Consider the following 26,715-nt stretch of genomic DNA (forward strand, 5'->3'; position numbering starts at 1 on the left):
CAAGATATGTCTCCAAAGGCAAAGGAAACAAAAGCCAAAATAAACTTTTGGGACTTCATCAAAATCAAAAGCTTCTGCACAGCAAAGGAAACAGTAAAGAAAACAAAGAGGCAACCCACGGAATGGAGAAGATATTTGCAAATGACAGTACAGACAAAACATTGATATCCAGGATCTATAAAGAACTCCTCAAACTCAACACACACAAAACAGATAATCATATCAAAAAATGAGCAGAAGATATGAACAGACACTTCTCCAATGAAGACATACAAATGGCTATCAGACACATGAAAAAATGTTCATCATCACTAGCCATCAGGGAGATTCAAATTAAAACCACATTGAGATACCACCTTACACCAGTTAGAATGGCCAAAATTAGCAAGACAGGAAACAACATGTGTTGGAGGGGATGGAGAAAGGGGAACCCTCTTACACTGTTGGTGGGAATGCAAGTTGGTGCAGCCACTTTGGAGAACAGTGTGGAGATTCCTCAAGAAATTAAAAATAGAGCTTTCCTATGACCCTGCCATTGCACTACTGGGTATTTACCCCAAAGATACAGATGTAGTGAAAAGAAGGGCCATCTGTACCCCAATGTTTATAGCAGCAATGGCCATGGTCACCAAACTGTGGAAAGAACCAAGATGCCCTTCAACGGATGAATGGATAAGGAAGATGTGGTCCATATACACTATGGAGTATTATGCCTCCATCAGAAAGGATGAATACCCAACTTTTGTAGCAACATGGACAGGACTGGAAGAGATTATGCTGAGTGAAATAAGTCAAGCAGAGAGAGTCAATTATCATATGGTTTCACTTATTCGTAGAGCATAGCAAATAGCATGGAGGACAAGGGGAGATGGAGAGGAGAAGGGAGTTGGGGGAAATTGGAATGGGAGGTGAACCATGAGAGACTATGGACTCTGAAAAACAATCTGAGGGGTTTGAAGCGGCGGGGGTGTGGGAGGTTGGGGGATCCAGATGGCGGGTATTGGAGAGGGCACGGATTGCATGGAGCACTGGGTGTGGTGCAAAAACAAGGAACACTGTTATGCTGAAAAAAAAATTTAAAAATTTTTTTTTAAATTTTTAAAAAAAGATTAAAAGGTACAGAATGAAATTTTAAAATAGAGCTGATTAAAATGTAAAATAGCAATCAAAATGATACATATCAACCCAAAACTAATGAAAAGGAAGGGCTTATGAATGGCACTATGAGATGGGAAGGGAGGAGAAAGCCCTAAACTGGGAGAAATGGACCAGGGAACTCATGGACTGAAGAAGTTAGAGTGGTAAGATGGCCTAGGTAGGCTGGAGAGGGAGCGCCTGCTGAAGACCCCCAGGAGGACATGGATCTGAGGGGTGGCAGTGGGGAGGGGTCAGAGATGTGGAGAACTAAAGGCAGAATTCCAAGGAAGATGAGTCAACAGTGACAAATAATTCAGAAAATTCACCTAATATAGTCAAAGACTGGATAAGTGGTCATCAGAAGACATCTGAAGACATATGAAGCACATACCACCAAATATTACCAAAGTAGCTGACTAACATTTTCACCAGCCCTTCAACAATAACTCTCTTCTTCCACATCACACCAATCCCAAGTATTTAAACATTGTTACTGGTGTTAATTTCATTGTTGTTTTAATTGCATTTCCTAGAAAAATGAAGCATCTTTTTAAGATTTTATTTATTTATTCATGAGAGACAGAGAGAAAGAAGCAGAGGCAGAGAGAGAAGAAGCAAGGAGCGAGCCAGATATGGGACTCGATTCCAGGACCCCAGGATCATGACCTGAGCCGAAAGCAGACGCTTAACCATCTGAGCCGCCTAGGTGCCCAAAGATGAAGCATCTTATCATTCTAAATGTGTTCTAGCTTTCAGTATTTACTTGTCAAGATCCATGGAAGAGGTTTTTCAGATTTCAATTTGGATTGAATTTCCCAGGCCCATCATCAGCAAGTAGCTGATCCCACAATCTTTAAAACTACTGTTGTTGCTACAGCAACTTAGCACCACAGCCACCTGATGTCCTGACACCTTGTTTTCCACCTGCGCTTCATGTCTTGCCTCCATCAGAAATAACTTGAAGCCACCATATGCCATATGCCAGTGTCCCATTTCCTCTCTACATGTGTTTCTCAATACATGAGCAATCTGATTCCAGAATTCCACTTGAAGATATTTTTCCTGAAACAATTTACTTACTATAGTAGCCAAGGGCCTAGCAGAAAACAAATGACACAGATAAAGTGGATAATTCAGAAAAGTTTGATGAAGAAACTATTCAAGATATAGTCAGAGCTAAGATAAGCCAATAAAGAATGGTGAATAGCACAAGGCGAGCAACAGTAGGAGACACGGCCACCCCTAGACCTAAATAGTAAGAGGAGGAGTGGTTACTAAAATCCAGGAAACAGGTAGAGCTACAGAAAAGGCTGCCCAATAGCATCTGTGGCTTTTGGTAAAGAAATGCAACCATCCTTTGGCAGCCTAGCTGAGAGGAAGCTGGATGACTTGTTGCCTCCCAGTGGCCAAATGCAAGGGTCTGTCAGAGGACAAGACGCTGATTATGTCACCCTATGACTGAGATTCCTGGAACCCACAGGTGGATGAAAGAATGTAGAGGAGAACTGGAGAAGCAAAATAAAATCCCCAGCAAACCCACATGCCATGTACTCAAGTCTCTTCAGCCTTCTAGAATTTTTCTCTCCATTCATACTCCAGAGATGGCATCAACAACAATCAATATTACTTTATATAAAGCGCATATTCAAATAGGTAAGAAACATCATGAATCCAATGATCAATAGGGCAAAAGACATGAGATTTTCACAAAGAAGGAGCTTCAACTAAAACAGGTGTAAAATAAAATAGGAATATATTCCATTTGTTGACAATGAAATGAAAATTTTGAGTTAACCTGGAATACTGGGAGCATTTAGGATGAAGGGCTAAAACCATAAAAGGGTGAAGAGCTAACAGATGATTTAATGAATAGTAAGGAGTAACACAAGATGGTAGGTGGGCACGTGTTGACATACACGCACAATTGAAAAGTGAAAATAGGGCACTGAAGACAGGAAAAACAATGGCTAGAAAAGGCAGTGGAAATAAAAAAAAGAGAAGACCAAGTTTCCTGGCTTCGTGGTATGAAGATGGGGGAGTGAGACGCTGCCTCTGAGAAAAGATCCAGTGACATGCAGTCATGGGGAACATCCATTATTTCACTTAAAGCAAAGAGGAAGAGGAAAGGGGAGAGACTGCGCTGGTGTTTCTTGGCAAAAGAACAGGAATGCCTACATGAATCAGGGAGGGAGTTATAAGAGAACAACAAGGAACAGTTATAGATTTGGTTGAAAGCAGGATGACTGTCCTGGGTGGTGCTGGATGTGTGGGAGTGGGAGAAAGGGTGGAGTTCATATGAATCTGTCTTCCACGATATACTTACACAGGAGACCAATTCCCTAACTAATGTCTGTATAGATCTTACTGGAATGAGTTCTCCTCTGTGAAATTCTTTTACAAAGCTGGCTAACCTCATTCTATGATATTCAACGCATATAGAGCTATGTCTGTTTCTGCAGAGGATAAAGTAATTGGCAGATATTCTACCGTTGGATGCTTCTTGTTCTCCACTAATCGGTTTCCCTGTAAAGAGACACACCATATACTTTGTAAGAAGAAAGAAGAAATAAAATTCCCCTAGGATTTGCAATTTAACAAGTCACACCCTTCACAAGGAAGTTTTTAAGGTTCAGAAAAACCAAGGAGATATTTCTTAACCAACCTATAAAGGCATGAGAAATAGCATGATGGTTCCTGTAAGTGTATGTTCCTTCTAAGTTTTATTGGGTTTCTGGATTCCTGGAACCAATGATGTTGGTGTATTATTTAGAAAACAGCCAAAGACACAAGTTGGAAAGGAATCACATGTAAAAACTTCCAAGAATGGCTGAGTGATCTGTGACACCATATGATATCAGAATGTCATAACACTGTCGATTGCATGGCAGGAACACTTTTTGGGAACAGAAGAAAATTATGAAAATATTTCTCAGTTGAGCCCAAGCTCTCTCTAAATGTAGGCAAACTCCTGGCCCTTATAATTAGTCCCTTGTCCTCAGACTACTTCTGCATGACAAATCTTAGCAGCTAAGTCTCAGGGAATTTCAGCCTTAGTCAGAAGTTCCCTTAAAGGCCAATTTATTCCACTTTATCACCAAATTTCTTCCTCCCACGCCCAGCCTGAGCTTCTTGCTTCTGTCCTACAAGATCAGGTCCCTTTCTCTTGGAACCCAAAGAGACCCCTCTTGCTCCTACTCCAGGAACCCATACTTCTGTCTGTTGACAATGGCCGGTGACACAACCTTCAGTGAGAAGTTCCTATTCCCATGTTTGTGGGTCGTTTTGTCTTCATTTTCTTCTAACTTTGGACCTACTCCTTTATTAAAACACCAACAGTCTGTTTCCTCCCTTACCTCCACCCAGTTTCAACTCGTGTATCTGTTACATAATAATCTCACTTGGGGCTTCACTACACACAGAGGGATAGAAGAGACCTAAGAGCAGAATGGCCTAGTGGGGTAGGGAGATCTGCCAGAAAAAAACCTCAGTTTTAGAAACAAAATTCCCATTCACCCTCTAACTCCTGTCTCCCCGCTCTGTGCTTCTGGGACTTGATGTAGGTGAACCTTCCTGTGAACTCAGGATGTGCTGAGACAAAACACTCTGTCCATGGCAAGTATTAGACAGGAACTACTATGGCAACAAGTGCTAGGGACATATGCTGGAGATCAGAACTCCCGTACCTAAACCCATCATATTCAGGTGGGAATATAAAAGGGCACAGCCGCTGGGAAACAGTCTGGCAGTTCACAATCAAACACAGACTTACTGTATGACACAACTCTTTTCCCTGCTAAGTATATACCTAAGATATTAAAACATATATCTGCACTGAAATTTCTATATGAAGGGTCATGTCAGCATCATACATAATAGCCAGAGTGAACAAAACCTAAATGTAGGTTCACATAGGAGTGGTCACAGAAAGTGGTGTTCCCATATGATAGAACATTAGTCGTATGAAGAAATACATGCTACAGTGTGCTATGCCACGGATGAACCATGCTAAGTGCAAGGAACTTGATACAAAAGGCCAAAATGTCATGCAATTCCAGCTATAGGAAATACCCAGAATAGACAAATTCATAGAACAAGTAGATTTGTGGTTTCCAGAGACTTTGGTAAGGGAGAGATATGCAGGAGTCTCTTTGTGGGGTGGTGAAGTTGTTCCATAATTAAATCATGGCGAAGGCTGCACAACATTCTCAATGTACTAAAAACTAGTGACTATTACATTTTTTAAAAAGTGAGCCTTTTAGTGGATGAATTATATCTCAATTAAAAATTTGATCCATGGTACAAACATCCACCACCCCGGGGGAGGCCAGGTGTGGGGCTAGATGCCCCATAACCACTACCCTCACACTAGCCACAGCCATGCCTCAGAGTACCATGTACTCTGGGGAAAAACTTTCTTTTGTCTGCCTCTTTTCCCTCCCTTCCTTTTCATTTCTACTAAATCCCAGCTTGGCAGAGCTGTCTGGGGGAAGGAAGCATTGGGCCTGATTTGATTCTCTCTCTCTGAGCCTCACGAGCTCAGGGGAAATCACCCGGATATCATTCTGCACTCACTGTTCTTGGCTGTCCAGGATGGAGCCCTAAAAGGGCATCTGAAAGACAAGCCTTTTCTCCTGGTGACTGTGGAGCTTAGTATTTGATTGTATCTTACCCTTTCTGATTTTGTAGAAGGACATTACCTCTTTTGAGAGTACAGAAGAAAAGGGTTCTTTGCATTTAAAAACAAGGAAGTATGTCGTTTCAAACCCAGAGTCTGTGCCCAGAGTCTGTCTAATATACTAGTGTGTGTAGTGAATACACATGCAGGTTCCCGAGCCAGCTAATCTGCCTGATATCTCACCTGTGCAATTCACTACCTGCAGACACCTGAGCTTTTATTCAACTGCTTTGTGCCTCATTTCTGTCATCTATACAATGGAGATAACAAAGAGACCTGCCTTAATAAGTTGTAAAAGTTGTAAATAGGTGAATACCTATCACTGCTTGGTAAAAGTCAAGTTTTTAATATGATTGTACCTGTGAGAACGTCATGTATATGAGACTTAACCATGGCGTTCAAGGAACACCTTTGTCTCATTTTTTCTTACAAGCAGTTGACTATGGTGCCCAGTACCATGACTGTGAAGCTGGTATGCTAAAGGGCAAGGGACAGAGAAATGTCACAATTCTGGAGCTCAGACAATTTGTTTTTTTATTCATATTTATATAAAAAACTAGAAGGCTGCCACATAAGATGTTCCCTGTCCTTATCCATCTTTCTTCCCCCTGTGAGTATGTTAACACTGAAGGGTAAATGAATTTCCCACTGACCTTAAAAAAAAAAAAAAAAACAGGGAAAATCTGGGACCGGCTGCAAGGGGGCATGGATGGTAACAAGGAGGACTACTTTCGAGATACAGCCTTTAGGGAAAGGCAACAGGTTCTTGTTCTCCATGGACTGTTGAGACACTACATCAGTAGCAACTTTAGACAGAACTCGAGCTATTTTCCTGGTTATACAGAATAATTACTAAGGAAATTGACAGGTTGAAGAAGTCCTTTTGGAACTTTAGAAAATATAAGCTTTTTCGCTGTTTATGTTTGAAGTGGACCTTAAAGACATCCACATCCAAGAGAAAGCTTCTTCAAAGATTATTTCCGGGTGGATGTGGCAGGGCCAAGCGAGGAAGTTGTAACTCTGTCCTCGTTGGTATTATAAAGACACCTAGCTGCCTTTCACGAGAGCCAACCGTGGCAGGTCCGCAGTATTTTGCTGCAGGTGAGAAGGAAGTACAGGAGTAGAATACTCATGTTTTATTCTCATAAATATTTTGAGTTGATTCATATGATGGTTAGCCTGGTTAAGAAATCAAAAGTTGATTTACTTGAAATACCGATCACGAGGACTAGAAGGTGGCAGGAGCGAGCTATATATTCAGGAGTTCAGTGTTCACCACACACAGGCTGACAGGCTCCCTGCCCACCTCTGCTTCCTTCAGGAACACAGGTATGTGCCTCCTGCTCCGGCTCAATAACAGGGATCATTTCTGAAAATAATGGCAATGGCATTTTTTCTATCATGCATTGTGTGTGTGACTATATTTTGTGTGACTGTGTTTTACTTATTCTGCCGGGATAAAATTGAAATATCTCCTTCATTTGATTTATCCTTTAGCTAATTTATTTCTGATTAAACAAATGCTCCCTTAGGCACACATGTGGTGGGGAGGAGAGTCTCTGACTCGCAAAGAACCTGGAAGGAAAAGGCAGAGAGGTGCCTCATGGGAGCTGGCTGAACCTCTGTGTTGGGGTCTGTACTAAAGCCTTTCCTACCCAGGCCTACTACTGCCAGTGACAGAAGAAAGATAAAGATGTTCTATTACTTTCTCATGAAAGCTTTTTTTTACATAGTAATTCGATAGTCATTTAATTATGAAATTAATACAAATATGTTGAAAGAGGCTTGAAAAGTAGAAGAAAAACTTTAGTTGCCAGAATCTCACAATCTAAATATAAGCCATTTCTCTTAAGAAAAGTTCATTACAGACTAAACTTCCCTTCAGTAAAGTCATAAAATGAATCTGATGCTTTTTTCTAGGAGTTCCAGGTCTCACCAAGGTCGCCATGAATTCACTCAGTGCAGCAAACACCCACTTCGCATTTGATCTGTTCCAACAGTTCAAAACATCAAAAAAGGATGACAACATCTTCTACTCCCCTCTCTCCATCTCATCAGCATTAGCTATGACCTACCTAGGAGCCAAAGAAAACACTGCATTCGAAATGGAGAAGGTAGGTGTCCGCTTCCTATACACTTACCAGCTTAGACTGATTTCTCGGTTGGTTTGCATGCAGATGACCACAGATCTGGCTGTGCAGCGCAGGAGACTGAGCAAGCATTCCCATGACTCGCTATGCACAGGGCCATAGGGGGCACGTGTCCTCCAGGGCTCTGCCCCATTCACTTCCCATGCCTACATTTACTCTGATAGCTGGGATGAACTCCCCCAATCGCACAACAAACAGAGGAAAGGCTTACAGGGAAGAGTAATGGGAGAAGTGATGCACTGACTTAAATTCATGCAAAACATTTCATGTTTTCTCAGCAATAAATAATGACACAGGATTCTTTGTAGTGTCTGGTTTTTTCAAGGAGCAAATGTTTATACTGAAGTTCTTTTTCCTTTGTTTAGTATTTTGGTTTGGTTTTGGTTTTGGTTTTAGTTTGGGGTTTTGTTTTGTTTGGATTTGGGTTCTTTTTTTCTTTTTTATTTCCCAATCTTTTGAATAGTTTTCTTGCCCCACTTCCTGTCTCTTCCAGGTCCTTCACTTTAATGAAGTCACAGAGAACACAGAAGGAAGAACTACAACAGACGATGTGAGTGACAGAGTCTTGAGTCTAGAAGGAGAATTGCATATTCAAGAGGGTCATACTTTAATTTAGGAATTTCAGATAATATGTGAAAAGCCCATTTTTAAGAAATATCTTAGGTAAAATACATTGGACAGAGTTGTACCTCATTTCATATGACATATTTATTTCATACTTCTGTCTCCTGAGGGGAGATCAACACTGTGCCTAAAGACCTTCAAATTCCTGGTTTGCTGTTCACCAACAGAGAACATGAACAAGACACAACCACTCTGAGGCACAGTGACCCCATCCCAGTAAACTGGGAGTAATAAAAGAATCTGTCTTAATGCATACAAGCAGATGCAAAACATTATAACAGTGTCTAGATTACTGGAAACCCTGATAAATTTTATGTATTATTATATAGACTAATAATTACAGTAATCATAACACTGTAAAATAATATAATTTTAATTAATTCATAAGTGGGATTTCCACATCCAAGCACATTTTGGAAAATGATTAGATGAGATATATAGTTATAGCCTTAAGGTCCAAAACTCTTAGCTAGCAAACAGAAGGCTTTGGATTCAGACAGACCTGTGTTCAAAACTTGACTCTGCTACCTGCATCCCTTTGGAAAATTTATTTAATTCCGAGTTTCTTGTTTTCATCTGAATAGGATTAAAGACTTAGAGATACCAATGTAAAGCCCTTACCACTGCACATGCTGCTCCTACACTTAAAGTATGATATCATTAATGAAGAGCCATAGATCATGGTCAACAGGTCTTAGAAGAAATAAAATCTAAGAGAGTAAAGGGCTTCATGTCATAATGTAACTGAAATATATAAATTCAATATTATCATACTATTAATGGCTGTTAAAATTAAATGTGCCTCTAGCCCTTAAAGACCTTAAGTTTAGCTGGGAAGCTTAACCTATTTGTACCAATTAAAGGACAATCCAATGGCAGAATCATGAGGTATCTATAGTCAAGAAGTGAAAAGACTGGATTATTCAAAGCAGGAAGAAAGAATTTCCTGGAGGAGACTGAATGTAAGGATCCTGAAGAATATTTAAGTAAATCCGCCAAAAATCAGGGAATAACAATGAATATTATCTGTGGGACTACCAAACTTTAGCTTTGGATCTAATAGTTTACATGGGGTTAGTATTTATATTTCCATTGACAGAGAATGCAGTGAACCTTCTTTTTTATATTTGAAGGTTGAAAAGTTGGGAAATGTGCACCATCAATTTCAAAAGCTTCTGACTGAATTAAAGAAACCCACTGATGCATATGAACTGAACATCGCCAACAAGCTCTATGGAGAAAAAAATTATCAGTTTCTTCAAGTAAGTTTCATCTGGCCTGCCACATCTTTAATCTGAATCCTGGGTCCTATGTCCTCCAACGACGAAATGGGAGAGACTGAGGCAGACGAACCTGGCTGACCCACAGGCAGAGCATTCACACAGGGTACAAGATTCCCTTGCCTCAACTATACCAAATGACGCGTCCTAGAACTGGGTAATCCATCAATATAGAGTGTGGGTTTAGGCATTACTTCATAACCCAAGAGGGGGTTCAGCACAAAGGAAGTCATGAGATGCCCCCAATGATCTGACACCATTCAGTCACACAGTGTAAATTTTGGTGGGCAATGACCTAGAAAATGTATGGCTACTGGGATACTGATGAGAGGGCAGGCGTGGAGTCTCTATGGGAAGTTGGGAAAGTGTCAGGGAATACTGAGTGCCCAGAATAGAAGATATGAGTAAAAGCAAGAACCCTATGGACTGGTAGAACTGTTGAGGAGTCCCAGACGCCCACCATCTCCTTTGGAGCATTGTGCTTTGCAGCTTGCAACCTACAGCCTCTTCTGCCCCAGTCTATGTCCAGAAGGTACTGCCTTAAAAAGACCTCATTCTTGTGCCAGCCTGTACTTCTTTTTCACATTACCCACACACTTACTGTATAAAATAAACATGGGCAAGACAATGTAGATTTCTTCAGGGTCCAGATTCCTGTACCATATTTTGTCAAGATTGAAGATAACTAATTGGGAATATATAGTTATGGATATATTACTCTTAATTCTTCCTTTCTTCCTTCCCATGTCAAAGGAATACATGGATAATGTTAAGAAATTTTACCTGACCAGTGTGGAATCTGTTGATTTTAGCAATGCTCCAGAAGAAAGTCGTAAGAAGATTAATTCCTGGGTGGAAAGCCAAACTCATGGTAGGGTATGAGAGATCACCCATAAAAGCCACTTTTTTTTTTGAGTCTCTGGTGTGTGTAAAACCTGTTCTTGACACCATATGAGGTGCCAGTGGGTTGAGGGAGGTGGCTTTGCAGAGAGGCTAGAGGAGGGCACTACAGATGATGGAATGGTTCAGGTAATTGTGGAACGCAACAAGGGAACCCAGGAGGTATAAAAGAAAAACAATTACAAAGAAACATAGCTGGCAATCTGTGTTTGCTCATGGCCATAGATGACAATACCTTTGTGGATCCCAAGACTCTGCTCAGACCCCATCTTGGTTCACATCCTTTAAATTCTCAAAGTGGAGAATAGAGAGGAAGACAACCATGGACTGTGTTGTCTGACAGCACAGGGCATGTGTTACAGGTGACAGAGCTCACGCCCTTTGTCCTAAAGAAAAATCAAGCCCTAGTTCCTCAGAGCAGTAAGCCCAAAGCTGAAAAAATAGAAAGGAAGGGAGAGAAGAGGGAGGAGTGAAGAATGAAGGCACAGAAGAATTCGGGGAGAGAGCGAGGGTGGAAATGGATATGCTATAAGAGTAGCTGAAATCAATTCATCCATATTCTGTGTGAGATGACTGAAGTCACCCAAAGACAGAGAATCTGAACACCTTTCCCAAAGACAAGAAGGGGTGTCTCCAGCGAGGGTAACTCCATCAAGCTGGTGCCAGAAGGAAAGATGCACCTCGAGAATTACTGCTCACAGTCCCTAAAGTAGTGACTTGTGTGAATAATTAACGATCCACTATAACTTTCAAAGCATCTTCCAGACAAACCACTTGTACTTTCCCAGCAGACCTTTGATTTTCTTTCTTTTGCAGAAAAAATCAAGGATCTGCTTCCCAAAAACTCTCTTGAGTTTACCAGGCTGGTTCTGGTGAACGCCATCTATTTCAAAGGACAGTGGGACAACAAATTTGATAAAAAAAACACTTTGGAAAAAGAATTTTGGCTGAACAAGGTATTGTAATTTATTTATAATAATGTAACACACTCATAAATGGAACGTTAACTTTGAACTCATACCTGATTGCATGTACAACAGCAGGTTGTTTGTTTTTAGAAAATAAAATTTTTCATGGTTGTATTTTCTTCCTGTTTTTTTTTTTACTTTATTTAGATAGACATACTCGAAGAAATTCTTGCTTCTAATTTACAGATTTCACATATCATCTTTTAGAAGGAGGATGTCTTTGGTATTCTCAATAGTATTATCTTCTTTTGACTGATGCCTCCCGTGGCATTTGTTTGCCACATTAATTACCGCAGGATACAAGCAAACCTGTACAAATGATGAAACAAGTCAACGTTTTTAAGTTCACCTCACTGGAGGACATACAAGCGAAGATCCTGGAAATACCATACAAAGGCAAAGATCTAAGCATGATGTTGCTGCTGCCAGATGAAGTGGATGGTCTGCAGAAGGTAAAATCTTGTACCTCCAAATCGTCCCACTATTTGCCTGATTTCCTTGTAGTACAATGCTTGTATAGGCTGTTCATTGAAGTAATGCTCACAGATTGGTGGTGTTGGCTAACAGAGTTCAAGTACAGAGTACATAGTTTCTTCTCTGCATACAGCCTAAAAAAGAATTGTTAAGGAGAATCTGGTGCCCCAGAGAGTAAATATCTTAAATGTCATAGTGTCATATGGAAGAATATACAGAAAATCTCAACATCACAGATCCCTTTAATATTCTGATGAGACCATGGAATGTCAGTTCAGAAGAAACATACCTAGGCACACACATTAACATTCTGCAACCATAAGAACTTCTAATATATCCCAGTATATTTATTTGAAGACAAGGAAATGAAGATTCATATGTAGGTGACACATGGAAATATTTGCAAGCTCACTCATAAACAAAAGAAACAAATTAAAACAACAAAAGGTACATTTTAAATATCAAATCACAGTGGTCTTGTAGATAATAGACAAACATATTTATCTTGATGCCTACTTTTCAATTTGGAAGTATTCTGTCCCTAAGAACTCAAAAGTCATTTGGAGCCTCATTGCTCAGAGTGGAAAAAAAAAAAAAAAAAGGGTGTGTGAGGGGATTATAATTTTCCTCTTAAACCTGTTATAATAAAGTTAATATATAAAAATACCAAAGGCAAAGATCTAATCAGTAAGGACTAGCGCAGTCAGGACTTTCCAAACATGGCAGCTTCCAATGACTCCCAACAGCCAGTCATGCTGCTAAAGTCACAGTGAACTTGCCGCACCCAAAATAGATACAGTGCTAACAGCGGACCTGGAGATCCTCAGGGAAAGTAATACAGCAATACATGTGAAGGGCCATGACAGTATTCATACTCCAGCTCAGCAATCCTCATTATCAATGACATCAGGAATCCCAGTCTTGGGGATTTTTTTTTTAAGATTTTATTTATTTATTTGACAGAGATCACAAGTAGGCAGAGAGGCAGGCAGAGAGAGAGGAGGAAGCAGGCTCCCTGCGGAGCAGAGAGCCCGATGTGGGGCTCGATCCCAGGACCCTGGGATCATGACCTAAGCTGAAGGCAGAGGCTTTAACCCACTGAGCCACTCAGGCGCCCAGTCCTGGGGATTTTGACCTAAAGTAACTAATGCAAACAAGGCAAAAGGTTTTGGACAGAAGTGGCTCAACACATTGAAAAATTCAAATTTTGGCGCATCTTTGTATTACAAATAGTTTAATTTAGGGACTGACACATAGTGAATGCTTAAAAATATTAAGTAAACATATATACATCGTATATCAATTTAGAAGTAGTATTGTGTAACAATTTAAACTCGATTAGAGAAATTTATATCTATTTAAGAAATATTTACAAATAGGTCAAGCAAGAAAAAGGAGTAAAAGTAGTGCCTATGCAATAAAAATTATTCAATTAGGATGTACAAAATTATGTACACAAGGATATTAACAAGAGAAGTCCATTTGAAAAAGATGCATGTCAAATGTGGGGAGTGTAAAAAATAGATACAGTTCATCTCTTACAAAATAACTTTAATAATTCTGTTGTATGCACATATATGTGCATATATATCCATATATACACATGTATAGATATTTGCACATTTATGCTTATATATAACAGTCATGAATACATAATACATTTTTCAATTATATAAAATGTATTTATGATTGTGTTATTTTTGCCTGCTCAGATAAGATGTGATACACTGAATCTTCTGCATTTGCATTTACTGTTTAAATAAAAGTTTTCTACAATTCAACCCAATGTTAAATAAATCGTGTCTGACATCCAATGAGAATCACGTCAGCTGTTCCTTTTCTTCCACTGTTGTAGCTTGAAGACCAACTGACCGCTGAGAAACTAATAAAATGGACAAGCTCACAGAACATGCGTGATAACTATGTGGATTTATACTTACCCCGGTTCAAAGTGGAAGAGACCTATGACCTCAAGGACACACTGAGAGCCCTGGGGATGGCGGATGTCTTCAATCCACAGAGAGCCAACCTCTCAGGCATGACCGGGGTGAAGGATCTCCTGGTATCTAAAGTCATACACAAGTCCTTTGTGGAGGTGACTGAAGAGGGCACAGAGGCTGCAAGCTCTACAGCGGTAGTTGTTAAAGTCAGATCACTACCAACTCACCCTTTCCATTGCGATCACCCTTTCTTGTTCCTCATCAGGCACAATAAGACCAACAGCATCCTCTTCTTGGGCAGAGTCTCTTCCCCTTAGATGCAACTACCCTGATGCTATTAAGAGGAAATTCACAGCTGTTCCAGTACAGGGACTGCTAGAAACAACAGCTTCTCTTTAATTCTTTTTCCAATCCAATCTCATAGTCACTAAGAATGTAATGGTTGAAATAGCACGTCTGTCTATCTCTCCCCTTCTATGAACACATGTAAACCTACTTCATCTCCTAGTGGTAATTCCCCTTTGGACAAAATGTTCCACATAAGATAAAAGGATGTTTTAAACCCACTATCTTCTACCAAATTTGAAATCGTATCACCTATTTCAAAAATCATACGTACTACTCAAACTTATTAACCTAGATACCCTCACTTTTTTTAATTATGTGATATCTGGAACACTTACATGTCTAAATTTCTTTTATGAAATACATTATCAATAAAGCAATTATTCATATTATTTGTTGCTTTTTCTTTTTCTCTTTTCAATAAAGTAAAAATTGGCCTACCACACACAGCAAAGATAACTTAGAAATATATTGTCATATAAAAAAGAAAATTCAAAGTAGGAGTAGAACATCATAACGCTGATGGTAGGTTGGTACTAAATCATGAAAAGCTCTGAAGCCCATGTTAACAACTTCCTATTTTACCCTAAAATAAACAGAAAGCCATTATAGGTTTCAGTTGTTTGTTCTCCAAAGAGGAGAATGAGATCATCATATCTGCATTTTTTTTAACTTTTTTTTTCAGCATAACAGTATTCCTTGTTTTTGCACCATACCCAGTGCTCCATGCAATCCGTGCCCTCTCCAACACCCACCACCTGTATCCCCCAACCTCCCACCCCCCGCTGCATATCTGCATTTTTTAAATATACTTCTGGCTCTTATGATATGAATAGATGAGAGGAAAGAACAGCGCAGACACAGTGAGATTAATTAGTAAGCCATTAGAATGTCAGGAGCAGCGCTAAGAAAACAGATATGTAATAATTATTTAAAGAGTAAAATGCACAGGATTCTAGCAACATGTCATATGGGACAGAAATGAGAGATGGAAGCCAAAAATGATGTCCGAGACTCTGGCCTTCCCAGTGGATTGAATGGAAAAAGATTTTGTTTTGGAGAGAAGAAAATATTCTGGGTTTAGGTCTATATTTGCTGAAGTTTAATTACTTTTGAGACATCCAAATGGATGCACCTGAACATAGAGGAGTCTGGAGCTCAGATGCCGGATATGATCTGAAGCTCTAAACGTGTCACGCCTAATGTAAGTTTTACCATGTTTACTCAGGAACTCTGAAACATGGTTTAAAAAAATAGGCACCTAGGAGAAGGAAAGGAAATGTGAATTGGGGTAAATCGGAAGGGAAGATGAAAGATGAGAGACTGTGGATTCTGAGAACAAACTAAGGATTATGGAGGGGAGGGAGTTGGGGAGATGGGTGAGCCTGGTGCTGGGTATTATGGAGGGCACATATTGTGTGGAGCAGTGGGTATGGTACATAAACAATGACTCCTGGAACATGAAAAATATAAAATTAAATTAAAATGTTAAAATTTTTTTTTCATGGAGTAAAAGCACTATTTATATTTTTCCTTTTTTGTACTGTGATATTTATATATTACTTTGACTTTATTGATTATATATATAAAGCCCAATAAAAGAAAATGTTCACACATGCACACACACACACAAAAAGCATGTGCCTTCAGCTCAGGCCATGATCTCAGGGTTCTGGGATTAAGCCTCGTGTAAGACTCTCTGCTCAGAAGGATCCTGCTTCTCCCTCTCCCTCCCTGCTCCCCCTGCTTGTGCTTTCTCTCCCTCTGTCAAATAAAATAAAATAAAAATGTATCTCAAATGAAAATTATATGAAAATATAATCACCTCCAGGCAATTAACAAAGTGATGCTATCTGGGATATCTGGGTGGCTCAGTCAGTTAATCATAAGCCTTCAGCTCAGGTCATGATCCCAAGGTCCTGGGTTGGAACCCCAGGGTTCTGGGATCAAGCCACACTTCAGGTTCTCTGTTCAGTGGGAACCTGTTTCTCCTCCCTGCCACTTCCCCTGCTTGTACGTTCTTTCTCTCTATGTCAAAAAGTTTTTTAAAAACTTTAAAAAAAAATAAAATGATGCTATCTAAAAGAATATTGTAGCCACATATAGGCATATTAAAAAAAAAAAAATAGGCACCTAAAGGCAAGAACAGATCCCGGGGAGAGAGTATAAAGTGATAAGAAAGGAGGGCCTAGAACTGACTTCGAAGTGTGTCAATATACAAACATCAGATATTGACAACTTTTAGTTTCTAGAACACAGCTTTGCTTAAGGGACTGTGTTCAGTCCAAATCCCTCTCAGGCACTACTGAATCTCCACTGATTTCATAAAACATGAACTTTAGAGGATCTGAGCAAGGTCTAAATCTTCTTCAGCAGAATTCAGCAGCCCAAGAACAGAGCAGAGGAAGTAAATATTTCCCCATCTAAGTATGAGATTTGGTCAACGCAACTCAAAGACTGGCAAGAGAGTAGGTAACGTTGTAAACCACGTGGTGAATAGGCTGGGCAGAGAAGGTAAGGTGGGAGGCAGTTGCTTTGATGAACAAGAGGCACTGGGGTACCTCATGAGATTAAAGAAAAGAAAGAGAAGATAATAGCATGGAGGACAAGGGGAGATGGAGAGAAGGGAGTTGAGGGAAATTGGAAGGGGAGATGAACCATGAGAGACTGTGGACTCTGAGAAACAATCTGAGGGTTTTGAAGGGGTGGAGGGTGGGAGGTTGGGGGATCCAGGTGGTGGGTATTGTAGAGGGCATGGATTGCATGGAGCACTGGGTGTGGCGCAAAAATAATGAATACTGTTACGCTGAAAAAATAAAAAATTTAAAAAAAAAAAAAAGAAGTTTAGCCTAGGACCAGGGACCGTGAAGTATATTTTAAAAGAAAATTTTAAACAATAAATAAACTTAGAATGCCACCATGGGTATGAACTAATTTTTAATGATTCAATGAAGTTTAAACTTGTATAATGTTTGGGGGGGGTGAAGAATTGATTGTTGGAATCCCTTTAGATCGCAACTTTCAACTACTTGTTATTTTAGATGGGTTTTTTTTTTAATTAATGTATTATTTGTTTCAGGGGCAACAGGTCTGTGATTCATCAGTTTTATATAATACCCAGTGTTCATCACAACACATATCCTTCCCGATGCCCATCACCCAGTTGGGTTTTTTAAAGGAATGTTATAAGAGCAAACAAGATATGATAAAAGCCCAAAGGCATTAGGGTCAGGTCAAGTAGAGGGCATGACTGATAGCTAGTTATGAGAACTGAAAAACTTTGCCTATATTTTAAGGCCAGAGAACCAACTACCTCCATACTGTGGCCATATACAGAGAAATTGATAGACAACTCAAATCTTGTATCTTTATTTTTAAAGTAATACATTCTAACTCATTGAATAAAACAGAATATAATGAGTCTATACTGAGATAAAATAAACAAATGATAGAATTAAAAGTTTTATAAGGAATGGATATTTATATGCTTTGAAGGATTCTCCCAAACAGAACACCACCTCACACCTCATAGAGTGGCCAAAACTTTGATCTTCATTTTAAAAACTGGCCACATCAAGTGTTGGGAGAGAATGTGGAACAAAAAAAAACCTCTATGAAACTCTATATGAACTGTCATCTTAATACTGGTGGGGAACACGGAAAGGTACAACCACCTTGGAAATCAGTTTGGTAATTTTCTGATAAAACGTAAACATTTACTTGACATGTGATCTAGCAACTCCACTCCCTGATACTTACCCCAGAGAACAGAAAATATGTGTCCACAAAAGGGCTATATACAAATGTTCACAGTAGCCTTATTCAGAGGGGCCAAAAACTAGAAATAACTCAAATTTGCATCGGCAGGTGAATGGATAAACAGAGTGGGACCAATCTTGGTGGTACAGAGGAAGACGCTACTGACCCCTGCAGCAGCACGGGTGAACCTTCCCCACACCGCACTGGGCCAAAAAAGCAAGACAGAAAGAGCACGTAATGTAAGTAATTCCACCTACATGTAGTCCAACCTGGGGTGACAAAAAGCTGATTAGTGGTTTCCTGGGGCTGAAGCTGGAGAGGATACTGATGGTGAACGAGTCCGGTGGAAATTTCTGGTGGAATGAATGCTTGCTTTACAACTTGATCAGCTGGTGGCTATCCAAGTGTTAATGTTTTCAAAAGGCAGTGACGTGCCCACCAAGAGTATATGCATTTTGCTTAATGTAAACTATGCCTCAAAAAAGTGGACAGAGGAGAAAAAGGAACAGAATTGCACAAAATACAGTGACTACTGCCTCTGGAAGTACTTGAGTGGAAAAAAACTTAAGTATGTTTTTAAGAGCAACGTGGGCCAATTCTCAATTTATTCATATATTTTTAACCCTATTTAATTACATGCTAGTATTCCTGTCATATGGAGCAAGAAGAATCATGAAGCTGAAAAATAAAAAGCAGAATTCTGCGATGTGTGATCTACCAAGCTGCCTTTACTGATCGAGACATTAAAAATTACCAAATTTTAATTTTAATTTGAGATTTGAAAGAGTTTAATGAGAAAATTCATTTCTAGACAATTTTCCATTACATATCATTGGATAAAATACACTATTTTAAAATTTAAAGCTATTTTTATGTCAGTTTTGGATACAATTTTCACAACAGTCAAAGATGAAAGTCACGCCTCACCAACTATTTCTGTTTATAGATACTTTCTTCCTTTATGAAATGATATCATCCTTTTCTGGGGAAAACCCTCAAAGTACAATCCTATCGACTCCATCAGAATGGGGCATCTGTCAGAATTACTTATGCTGTACACCTGGGAGCTCACACAGGTGGCCAGTGACTATGTAACAAATTAATGGATGATTGAGTCATTTCCCTAAGTCACTTGGGAGCCCATCATTTGTTCTATAAGAACTCATTTGTATTTCTATTACAAAAGACATAATAAACATCAAAAAAATGTGTTCTCTGTCTCACTGTGTGCAGCATAGTGTAGGCCATTCAACAAACAATTATTCTGTACCTTCAATGTGTCATCCTGTATTATGTGGTGGGTTCTCAGATACAGGGTGACCAACATATTCCATGGAAGTAGCTGAGATCAGTCAGAAAATAGCTGGTGGGCAATCAGAAAACTAGAAATCTGAAAAGCTTAAGGATCCCATAAGAAAGGCAAACTTCTAAGTTCAGTAAGACAATTTATAAAAGACACAAGAGACCAGAATTCACTGAGGGTTCTACCCTGCCAAGTGGCTGTATATGTGTGGTTCCCCAGAGGACAGGGCTGTCTCAGAGCACAGAAACCCAAGGACAGTCCCTGGTCTTCTAGAATCATAATATCTAAAACTATATTGTCTCTGCTCCTGATCATTGTCTACCCAAATAGGTGGAAACCAGTAACACACATAATCCAAAATATTGCCAAGATGATTCATATTTCAAGTGAGACTAAAAATGCAATTGTTTTCTCCCTAAGAAGGACTCTTTCACCTAAAGTTTTTATCTAACAATAATTTTAAGAAAAACAATAGCTTCCACTTTAAGTGGTCAGACTAAAGTGAAATGAAGATAAATTGCACACTACAAATGGAGCACTATCTGCATTTTCACCTCTCTGTGGTAATGTTTATGCCCACTGCAAGAGGAGCACATCAATGACCTTGATGCACACTGAGACAGCTCAGAACACATGCTGCAGGGTCAGGCTTTCCTGATGGCAGTGAGGTAAAATCTGCTTGGAGATGCAGAATACATCACAAATATAGCATCATAAGCAAGTATTTTTTAAAACCCAGGGGATTCGTCAGTGTGAGCTTAGTGAGCCAGAACTTTTAAACACCCCTGATGGGCTTAATACACATATTGGTGCCCTGGAACACTCACTTCCAAATGCTGATGTAGAGATGTAAGACAACGGAGAGAACTGCTGCTCTTCATGAAATCCAAAAAACACTTTAGAGCTAATGAAACAGCAGCTTAGGTTCCAATATGGTGGCTAAGGACAAGTTGGCCATGCTTTGGTCTCCCAGCAAAGTTAGAGGATTGTGCTGTGGCTGCTACTGGTGCTGGTGGTTCTGGCACTGGTGCTGGTACTGGTACTGGTACTGGTGATATGATGGCAAAGAAAATGGCAGCTAATATCAGCTGGACACACACCATGTTCTAGATCTTTAATAAGCACGTATTCCATTTATCCTCACAATGGCTCAATAAACTAGAAAGTCTTAAATTCATTTTTAAAATGAAGAAATTGGGGCACCTGGGTGGCTCAGTGGGTTAAGCCTCTGCCTTCAGCTCAGGTCATGATCTCAGGGTCCTGGGATTGAGCCCTGCATGGGGCTCTCTGCTCAGCAGGGAGCCTGTTCTTCCCCTCTCTCTCTCTGTCTGCCTCTCTGCCTACTTGTGATCTCTCTCTGTCAAATAAATAAATAAAATCTTCAAAAAAATAAAATAAAATAAAATAAAATAAAATAAAATAAAGAAACTGAAGCCCAAAAAGATGAACTAAACTACTTGAGGCCATATGCCTATTTCCAAAGCCCAGATTTATATTCAGTTGTCTGACCCTAAAGCTGGCACGTAGAGTGACTCAGAAATGGACATAAACAAAATTTGTTTCTGTTGCTAAAATCCCTCTTCATGTCTGAATGATTTTCTAGTATAATTAGACAGAAGATAATTTCATAGGGAGTATGTACCCATATAATGTTAGAAGTGATATTAGAGATCATTTATATAATTCTGTTCACTAGCAATAAAAAGCAAAGTTCCAAAGAAATAAGCTGCCTTCTCTGAGACCACAGTCAGGTCAGATGAGATGGAAACCAGCTTCCTGACTCCAAACTAGGGTTCATCACTTTGCTTTCTTCCTCCACTGGGTTGATCAATTTAATGCTACATGTCATGTTGCCCACCCTTCTGTTATCCTGATCTGCTGTCCCCAGAAAGTGCTGACTGCATAAGCCAGAGGGTATCCATTCACAGACCCACTTACCCCTGGCATCATCAACAAGCCCCGTGCTGAATGTACTGTAGCTCGCAATGAAAAGATTATGTGGCATTTAAACATTTCCACTTCTTTAGGACAGTTACAGTCTTTGCTGATAAGTTGCCATTAGATGCTGTCTCCCTACTGCCACAAGAAATCGGTGGATGGAACACTGGATATAAGATGTGCAAGAACCAGGAACTGATCAGATTTTTGAGCAGTTGCATTTCCAGACACTGGTCTATATGCTGAGCATGCAAACGTGACTACAGTTAGCAGTGGAGATTCGTATATACAGAAAAAAATCAATACAATACAATATAGCTGGTAGTATAGAAGAGTTTCACCAAGTACTCTGGGAGGACTGGATTGGGTACAATAGTTTGGGAGAAACAAGAAATGTTTCCTGGAAAAGAATTTCACATGACCCAAACCCAGAACTATCTGATTTACATATTTCAAAATCCAGGATATCACTATATTGATTTATAAAGGAAATCACACCATAAATTTTATCTAGCTATCTACTTATTTCAAAATCCAGGATACCACTGTATTGATTTATAAAGGAAATCACACCATAAATTTTATCTAGCTATCCCTGAGAACTCCTTCCTGTTGCTTAAGTTCACAGATCAAGCTGTAGATGAGATACTCATCTTGTCAATGAAAGAACAGAAAAAATTAAAATGGGATTTCCAACATGAAAAGTAAATCAGTATACAGTATATACCAGTATATCGGGATCTTACTCCCCCTTCTCCTGTGCAAATTATAAGGAAGGAAGGAAGGAAGGGAGGGAGGGAGGGAGGGAGGGAGGGAAGGAAGGAGGGGAAGGAACGCAAGAAGGAAGGAAGGAAGGAAGGAAGGAAGGAATAGAAACATCTGTAAATGGCTTTTTCAGTAGTTAAGGGGGGAGGTATAACTCACAGCCTCACAATTCCTGTAAAGGCTGCAGAGGAGGAAAGCAGCTAGGTCACAGGAAGCCCTAGAGGAAGTGAGGAGAACTAAAAGAAGAGCAATGCCCAGGCTTAGCAGCAGCACACTCCTCCCAGGAAAGAGCCTCATTCTGAATATAGAAAACAGCATGCCTTCTCTGGAAAGGACGCAGGGTCAGCAGGAAACTTCCTGGGCCTGATCTGGCTCAGGAGCACGGAGGAGACGGGTATCTTAAGGAATGGCACACCTCCAGCTTCCGCTGTGACAAAAGAAAGCCAGACAGAGTGCTGGTCCACTCTAGCAGGAAAATCTGGACAAGGCAGAAATTCCTGAACTCATCAGAGAACTGTAGTTGCAAGGGAATCACCCAGCCTGAAATCTAAGGAAAGACAAACACGTCCAAGAAGAGACAGACAGACACAGCGCTGACTTGCCTGAGGCACAACTCAGAGGAGGACAAGCGATGTTCAGACAAGTACTAAAAGCCAAGTGTGAGCAGCAGAAGGGCTCAAACCCTGGGAGCCAGAGACAAAAGGGAAGCTCATACTCGCTCGGTCTTCATGGCAAAGGTTCGCTGGGGCTTCAAGAAAAAGACAGGGCAGGGCGCCCTCAGTGGTGGGGGTCTGCAGGAAGAACATGACTGCCACAGGCAGAACAGGCAAAAAGCCACACCTAGTTCTTCTAGAACCAAAAGGCGCTAGCCACTGAGACAAGGCAGCAAATCCCGTCACTCCAGTAGCAGCAGTGGACTCCATAAGGGAAAAGGAAAAAACCCTCTTCTATTTGGGGACTATGAGAGGTCTCCGGTCTCCGGAGAGAAAAAACCACCCTTCGCAACCCAGGCTTACTGGCACCAAGCAGGCGGAAAGACCCTCTCTGAGGTCAAGGTGCAGAGGAACGCTGGAAGCCGAGGGTGGAGCAAAAACACGGAAAAAACTTTCCAGCAATCACGCCTCCAAACTAAACACAAGACAACCCTACAGGAATTTAAGCCGTGACTGCACTGAAGACAATCATAGCAACTACATCCGGGCTCAGTCCAAATCTTGCCTAGAAAGACTCCGTATTTCACACTAACTGCATAGCAGAAGAGGCATACCTATTTCCAGACATAAATGCTATTTCCCTCAGTCTCTACTGTACTACACACAAAGTTTGGTATTTAATAAAAATTTATGAGACATGCACACCTACAAACACTCACAAAGGAGAAAATGGCGCAGTGTTCAGAAACAACGCAATCAACGGAACCAGACTCAGACATAATGCAGATGTAGGAACGATCACAGAGGAATTTTACAATAACTATGATTAATATGTTAAAGGATCTAGTGTGATTTTGGTATAGCTTTAGAGCAGTGTCATAATTTGCTTTAATATACATATTTATCAGACAGGAACCAAGTACAAAATAAATCCCTGCTGCTAGAGTAAGACATGACTCGTATTAAATAGAGCAGTATACTCTGCAATTATCCTACAGTCTCCAAAGATTGGCTATTTTCTATGCTCTGTAATTCTAATAAATGGGTTTGGTGGATACTATTTCCAAACATCTGGTAATACCGGTTCAAGATAATAAGCACAATAATAAAGAAAACAGTGTGATGAGTGCAAAGAGAAAGAGAATTGAAAGTATATTAATGACCACATCGTTTTACAAAAAAATTTTAAGAGACAGTTGTGACAGTCAGATTGTGGCTAATTGCCCTAAAATAAAATGAAAAAACACAAGGTCAATGCAACAACTCCAGGGACAAATACAAATTAAAAACAAGAGGCTTAATTCTTCCTGTTGACAGTAAGAGATTCCTCTCCTTTCCTTTTTCTCACATTTACTCTAAGAAAATTTAGAATTCTAAGTACTTTCTCCTCTTTGAAATGACTTTATAACCTTTTGAAAACTAATTAACCCTCGTTAGCTTCATTGCTTGAGGAATGCCTTTTCTCGAGGACCTGGGAAGCATCTCTGAAACGTACACTTCATGGGATCCAGCACCATCTCCCAGACTCTGTAGGACAGGCACCTAAGTCAGAGGCCGGGTTTCAAAAACTACCTCCCATCTTAAAGATAGGACAAGTTTGGTTTTCCTCTCAATAAAGCCAATCAGCTAACAAAGATGGTCTCCCCAATTCCCAAATGAATCTACAATGAACGGTGTGTGACAAATGGGGCTGAAGTACCCTTACACGAGGACTAGTTAGTGTTTGTTTCTGAATCCATCGTTATACGTTACATCTGCTTGGATATGTAACGGGATGTGATTCCCTTTTGCCTTCGCAGTCTCTTAGCAAATTGCCTGTGATACGCATCACATTCTGGTTTAATGCTTATTCAATAAGAAAAGTGTCTTCTTTTTCTATTACCTCTGTCAAGAGAATTTCTGGGTTGGAAGAAGACTTTATTTTTAATTGTATTTCCCCAACACTTTCCACAATTATTAAGAGTATGCTCCGTTCCACCAGAACCCTGCCACAGGACAGTAAAAGAAATGTGTGTGATAACAGATACTGGCGAGGATGCGGAGAAAGGGGAACCCTCCTACACTGCTGGTGGGAATGCAAGCTGGTGCAACCACTCTGGAAAACAGGATGGAGGTCCCTCAAAAAAGTTGAAAATAGAGCTACCCTACAACCCAGCAATTGCACTACTGGGTATTTACCCTAAAGATACAAACGTAGTGACCTGAAGGGACACGTACACCCGAATGTTTATAGCAGCAATGTCTACAATAGCCAAACTATGGAAAGAACCTAGATGTCCATCAACAGATGAATGGATAAAGAAGATGTGGTATATATACACAATGGAATACTATGCAGCCATCAAAAGAAATGAAATCTTGCCATTTATGATGACGTGGATGGAACTAGAGGGTATTATGCTTAGCGAAATAAGTCAAGTGGAAAAAGACAACTATCATATGATCTCCCTGATATGAGGAAGTAGAGATGCAATGTGGGGGTTTGGGGGGTAGGAAAAGAATAAATGAAACAAGATGGGATCGGGAGGAAGACAAACCATAAGAGACTCTTAATCTCACAAAACAAACTCAGGGTTGCCCGGGGGGATGGGGGGTAGGGAGAGGATGTGCGGTTATGGACACTGGGGAGGGTATGTGCTATGGTGACTGCTGTGAAGTGTGTAAACCTAGTGATTCACAGACCTGTACCCCTGGGGATAATAATACATTGTATGTTAATTTAAAAAATTAAAAATTTTTTAAAAAAAGAAATGTGTGTGATAATTACAACTTCAAAGAAAGGAGGTTCTGTTTTACTCATTTTTAAAAGATAATTGACTGCTTAAAGCAAAAAACAACAGCAATCTATTGCTGGGTTTATAAGAAACAGAAAAATAGGGGCACCCAGGTGGTACAGTCAGATAAGCTTCCAACTGACTCTTGGGTTTCATCTCAAGTCCTGATCTCATGGTCCTGAGACTGAGTCCTGCCACAGGCTCCATGCCCTACAGGGAGTCTACTTGAGATTCTCTCTCTTCCTCTCCCTCTGCCCCTCTTGCTTATGTGCACACTCTCTCTCTCTCTGAAATAAATCTTTAAAAAAAAAAAGGATTTTTTTAAAAAGGATAAAAAAGGGATTTTAAATTATAAGAAACCGAGAAATAAAATCTGTCCATACAATAGCAAAAGAGATGAGATGATAAAATGGAAGTACACTCTCTTGAAGCTGTCACATTAACAATTAAGTATATAGCATTTCCTGAAGACAGTCAGTGAAGGCTTAAATATGCATAGTATAGACTCTAAAGCAACCACCGGTAAGCCAATATTGGAGATAAAGCGTAATACTAAATATTCTCAGTCAGAAAACAGAAACAACAAACAAGTAAGACAAGCAGAAAACAAATGGCAATATAGTAGATTTAAACGCAAATGCAACGATAGTTATAGCAAACACGAATGATCTAAATATTCTATTTAAAGGACAGAAATTGTCAGACTGTATAAAAGAGCAAGACCCAACGTAATAAAGAGTCCAGCTCCACTTCTGATATTTGACTGCTGCCAGCATTCAAGGGCCAGGGCTCTCTCCCTCTGACCCACAGCTGCTGTTAACTGGTGAGAAAGCGCTTGAGCTCCCTCCCTGGGCACCCGAAAGAAGTGTAAACAAAGCAAGCCCTGATGTGCAGGGACTCTCATCCAGGGCCAACTCCTAACCACAAGAAAAACACTCCTGGTACTGAAGCCTGGGACCATACCACCCTCTCCCCAGAAAGTCTCTTTATTTGAGTAATAAATCTTGGTGCAGGCCTGGTATTTTCAGTC

General features: G+C 40.0%; 1 protein-coding gene across 2 annotated transcripts; it reads left to right on the forward strand.

Annotated features, from left to right (window-relative positions):
- The first annotated feature begins 7,758 nt into the window (after positions 1–7,758).
- On the forward strand, positions 7,759–14,465 carry SERPINB3 (serpin family B member 3). 2 transcript variants are annotated; one of them, XM_032872163.1, is made up of 7 exons: positions 7,759–7,926; positions 8,456–8,512; positions 9,720–9,848; positions 10,620–10,737; positions 11,583–11,722; positions 12,031–12,186; positions 14,064–14,465. In XM_032872163.1, the coding sequence occupies exons 1-7, from the start codon at positions 7,759–7,761 to the stop codon at positions 14,463–14,465; spliced, it is 1,170 nt and encodes a 389-aa protein (XP_032728054.1). The 2 variants fall into 2 exon arrangements, with proteins under 2 accessions (XP_032728054.1, XP_032728055.1); XM_032872164.1 differs by having other exon boundaries at positions 12,094–12,186.
- The last annotated feature ends 12,250 nt before the right edge of the window (positions 14,466–26,715 follow it).

This window comes from Lontra canadensis, unplaced genomic scaffold (genome assembly GCF_010015895.1).
Source record: "Lontra canadensis isolate GAN:19392208 unplaced genomic scaffold, GSC_riverotter_1.0 scaffold44, whole genome shotgun sequence".
NCBI classification, from domain to species: domain Eukaryota; kingdom Metazoa; phylum Chordata; class Mammalia; order Carnivora; family Mustelidae; genus Lontra; species Lontra canadensis.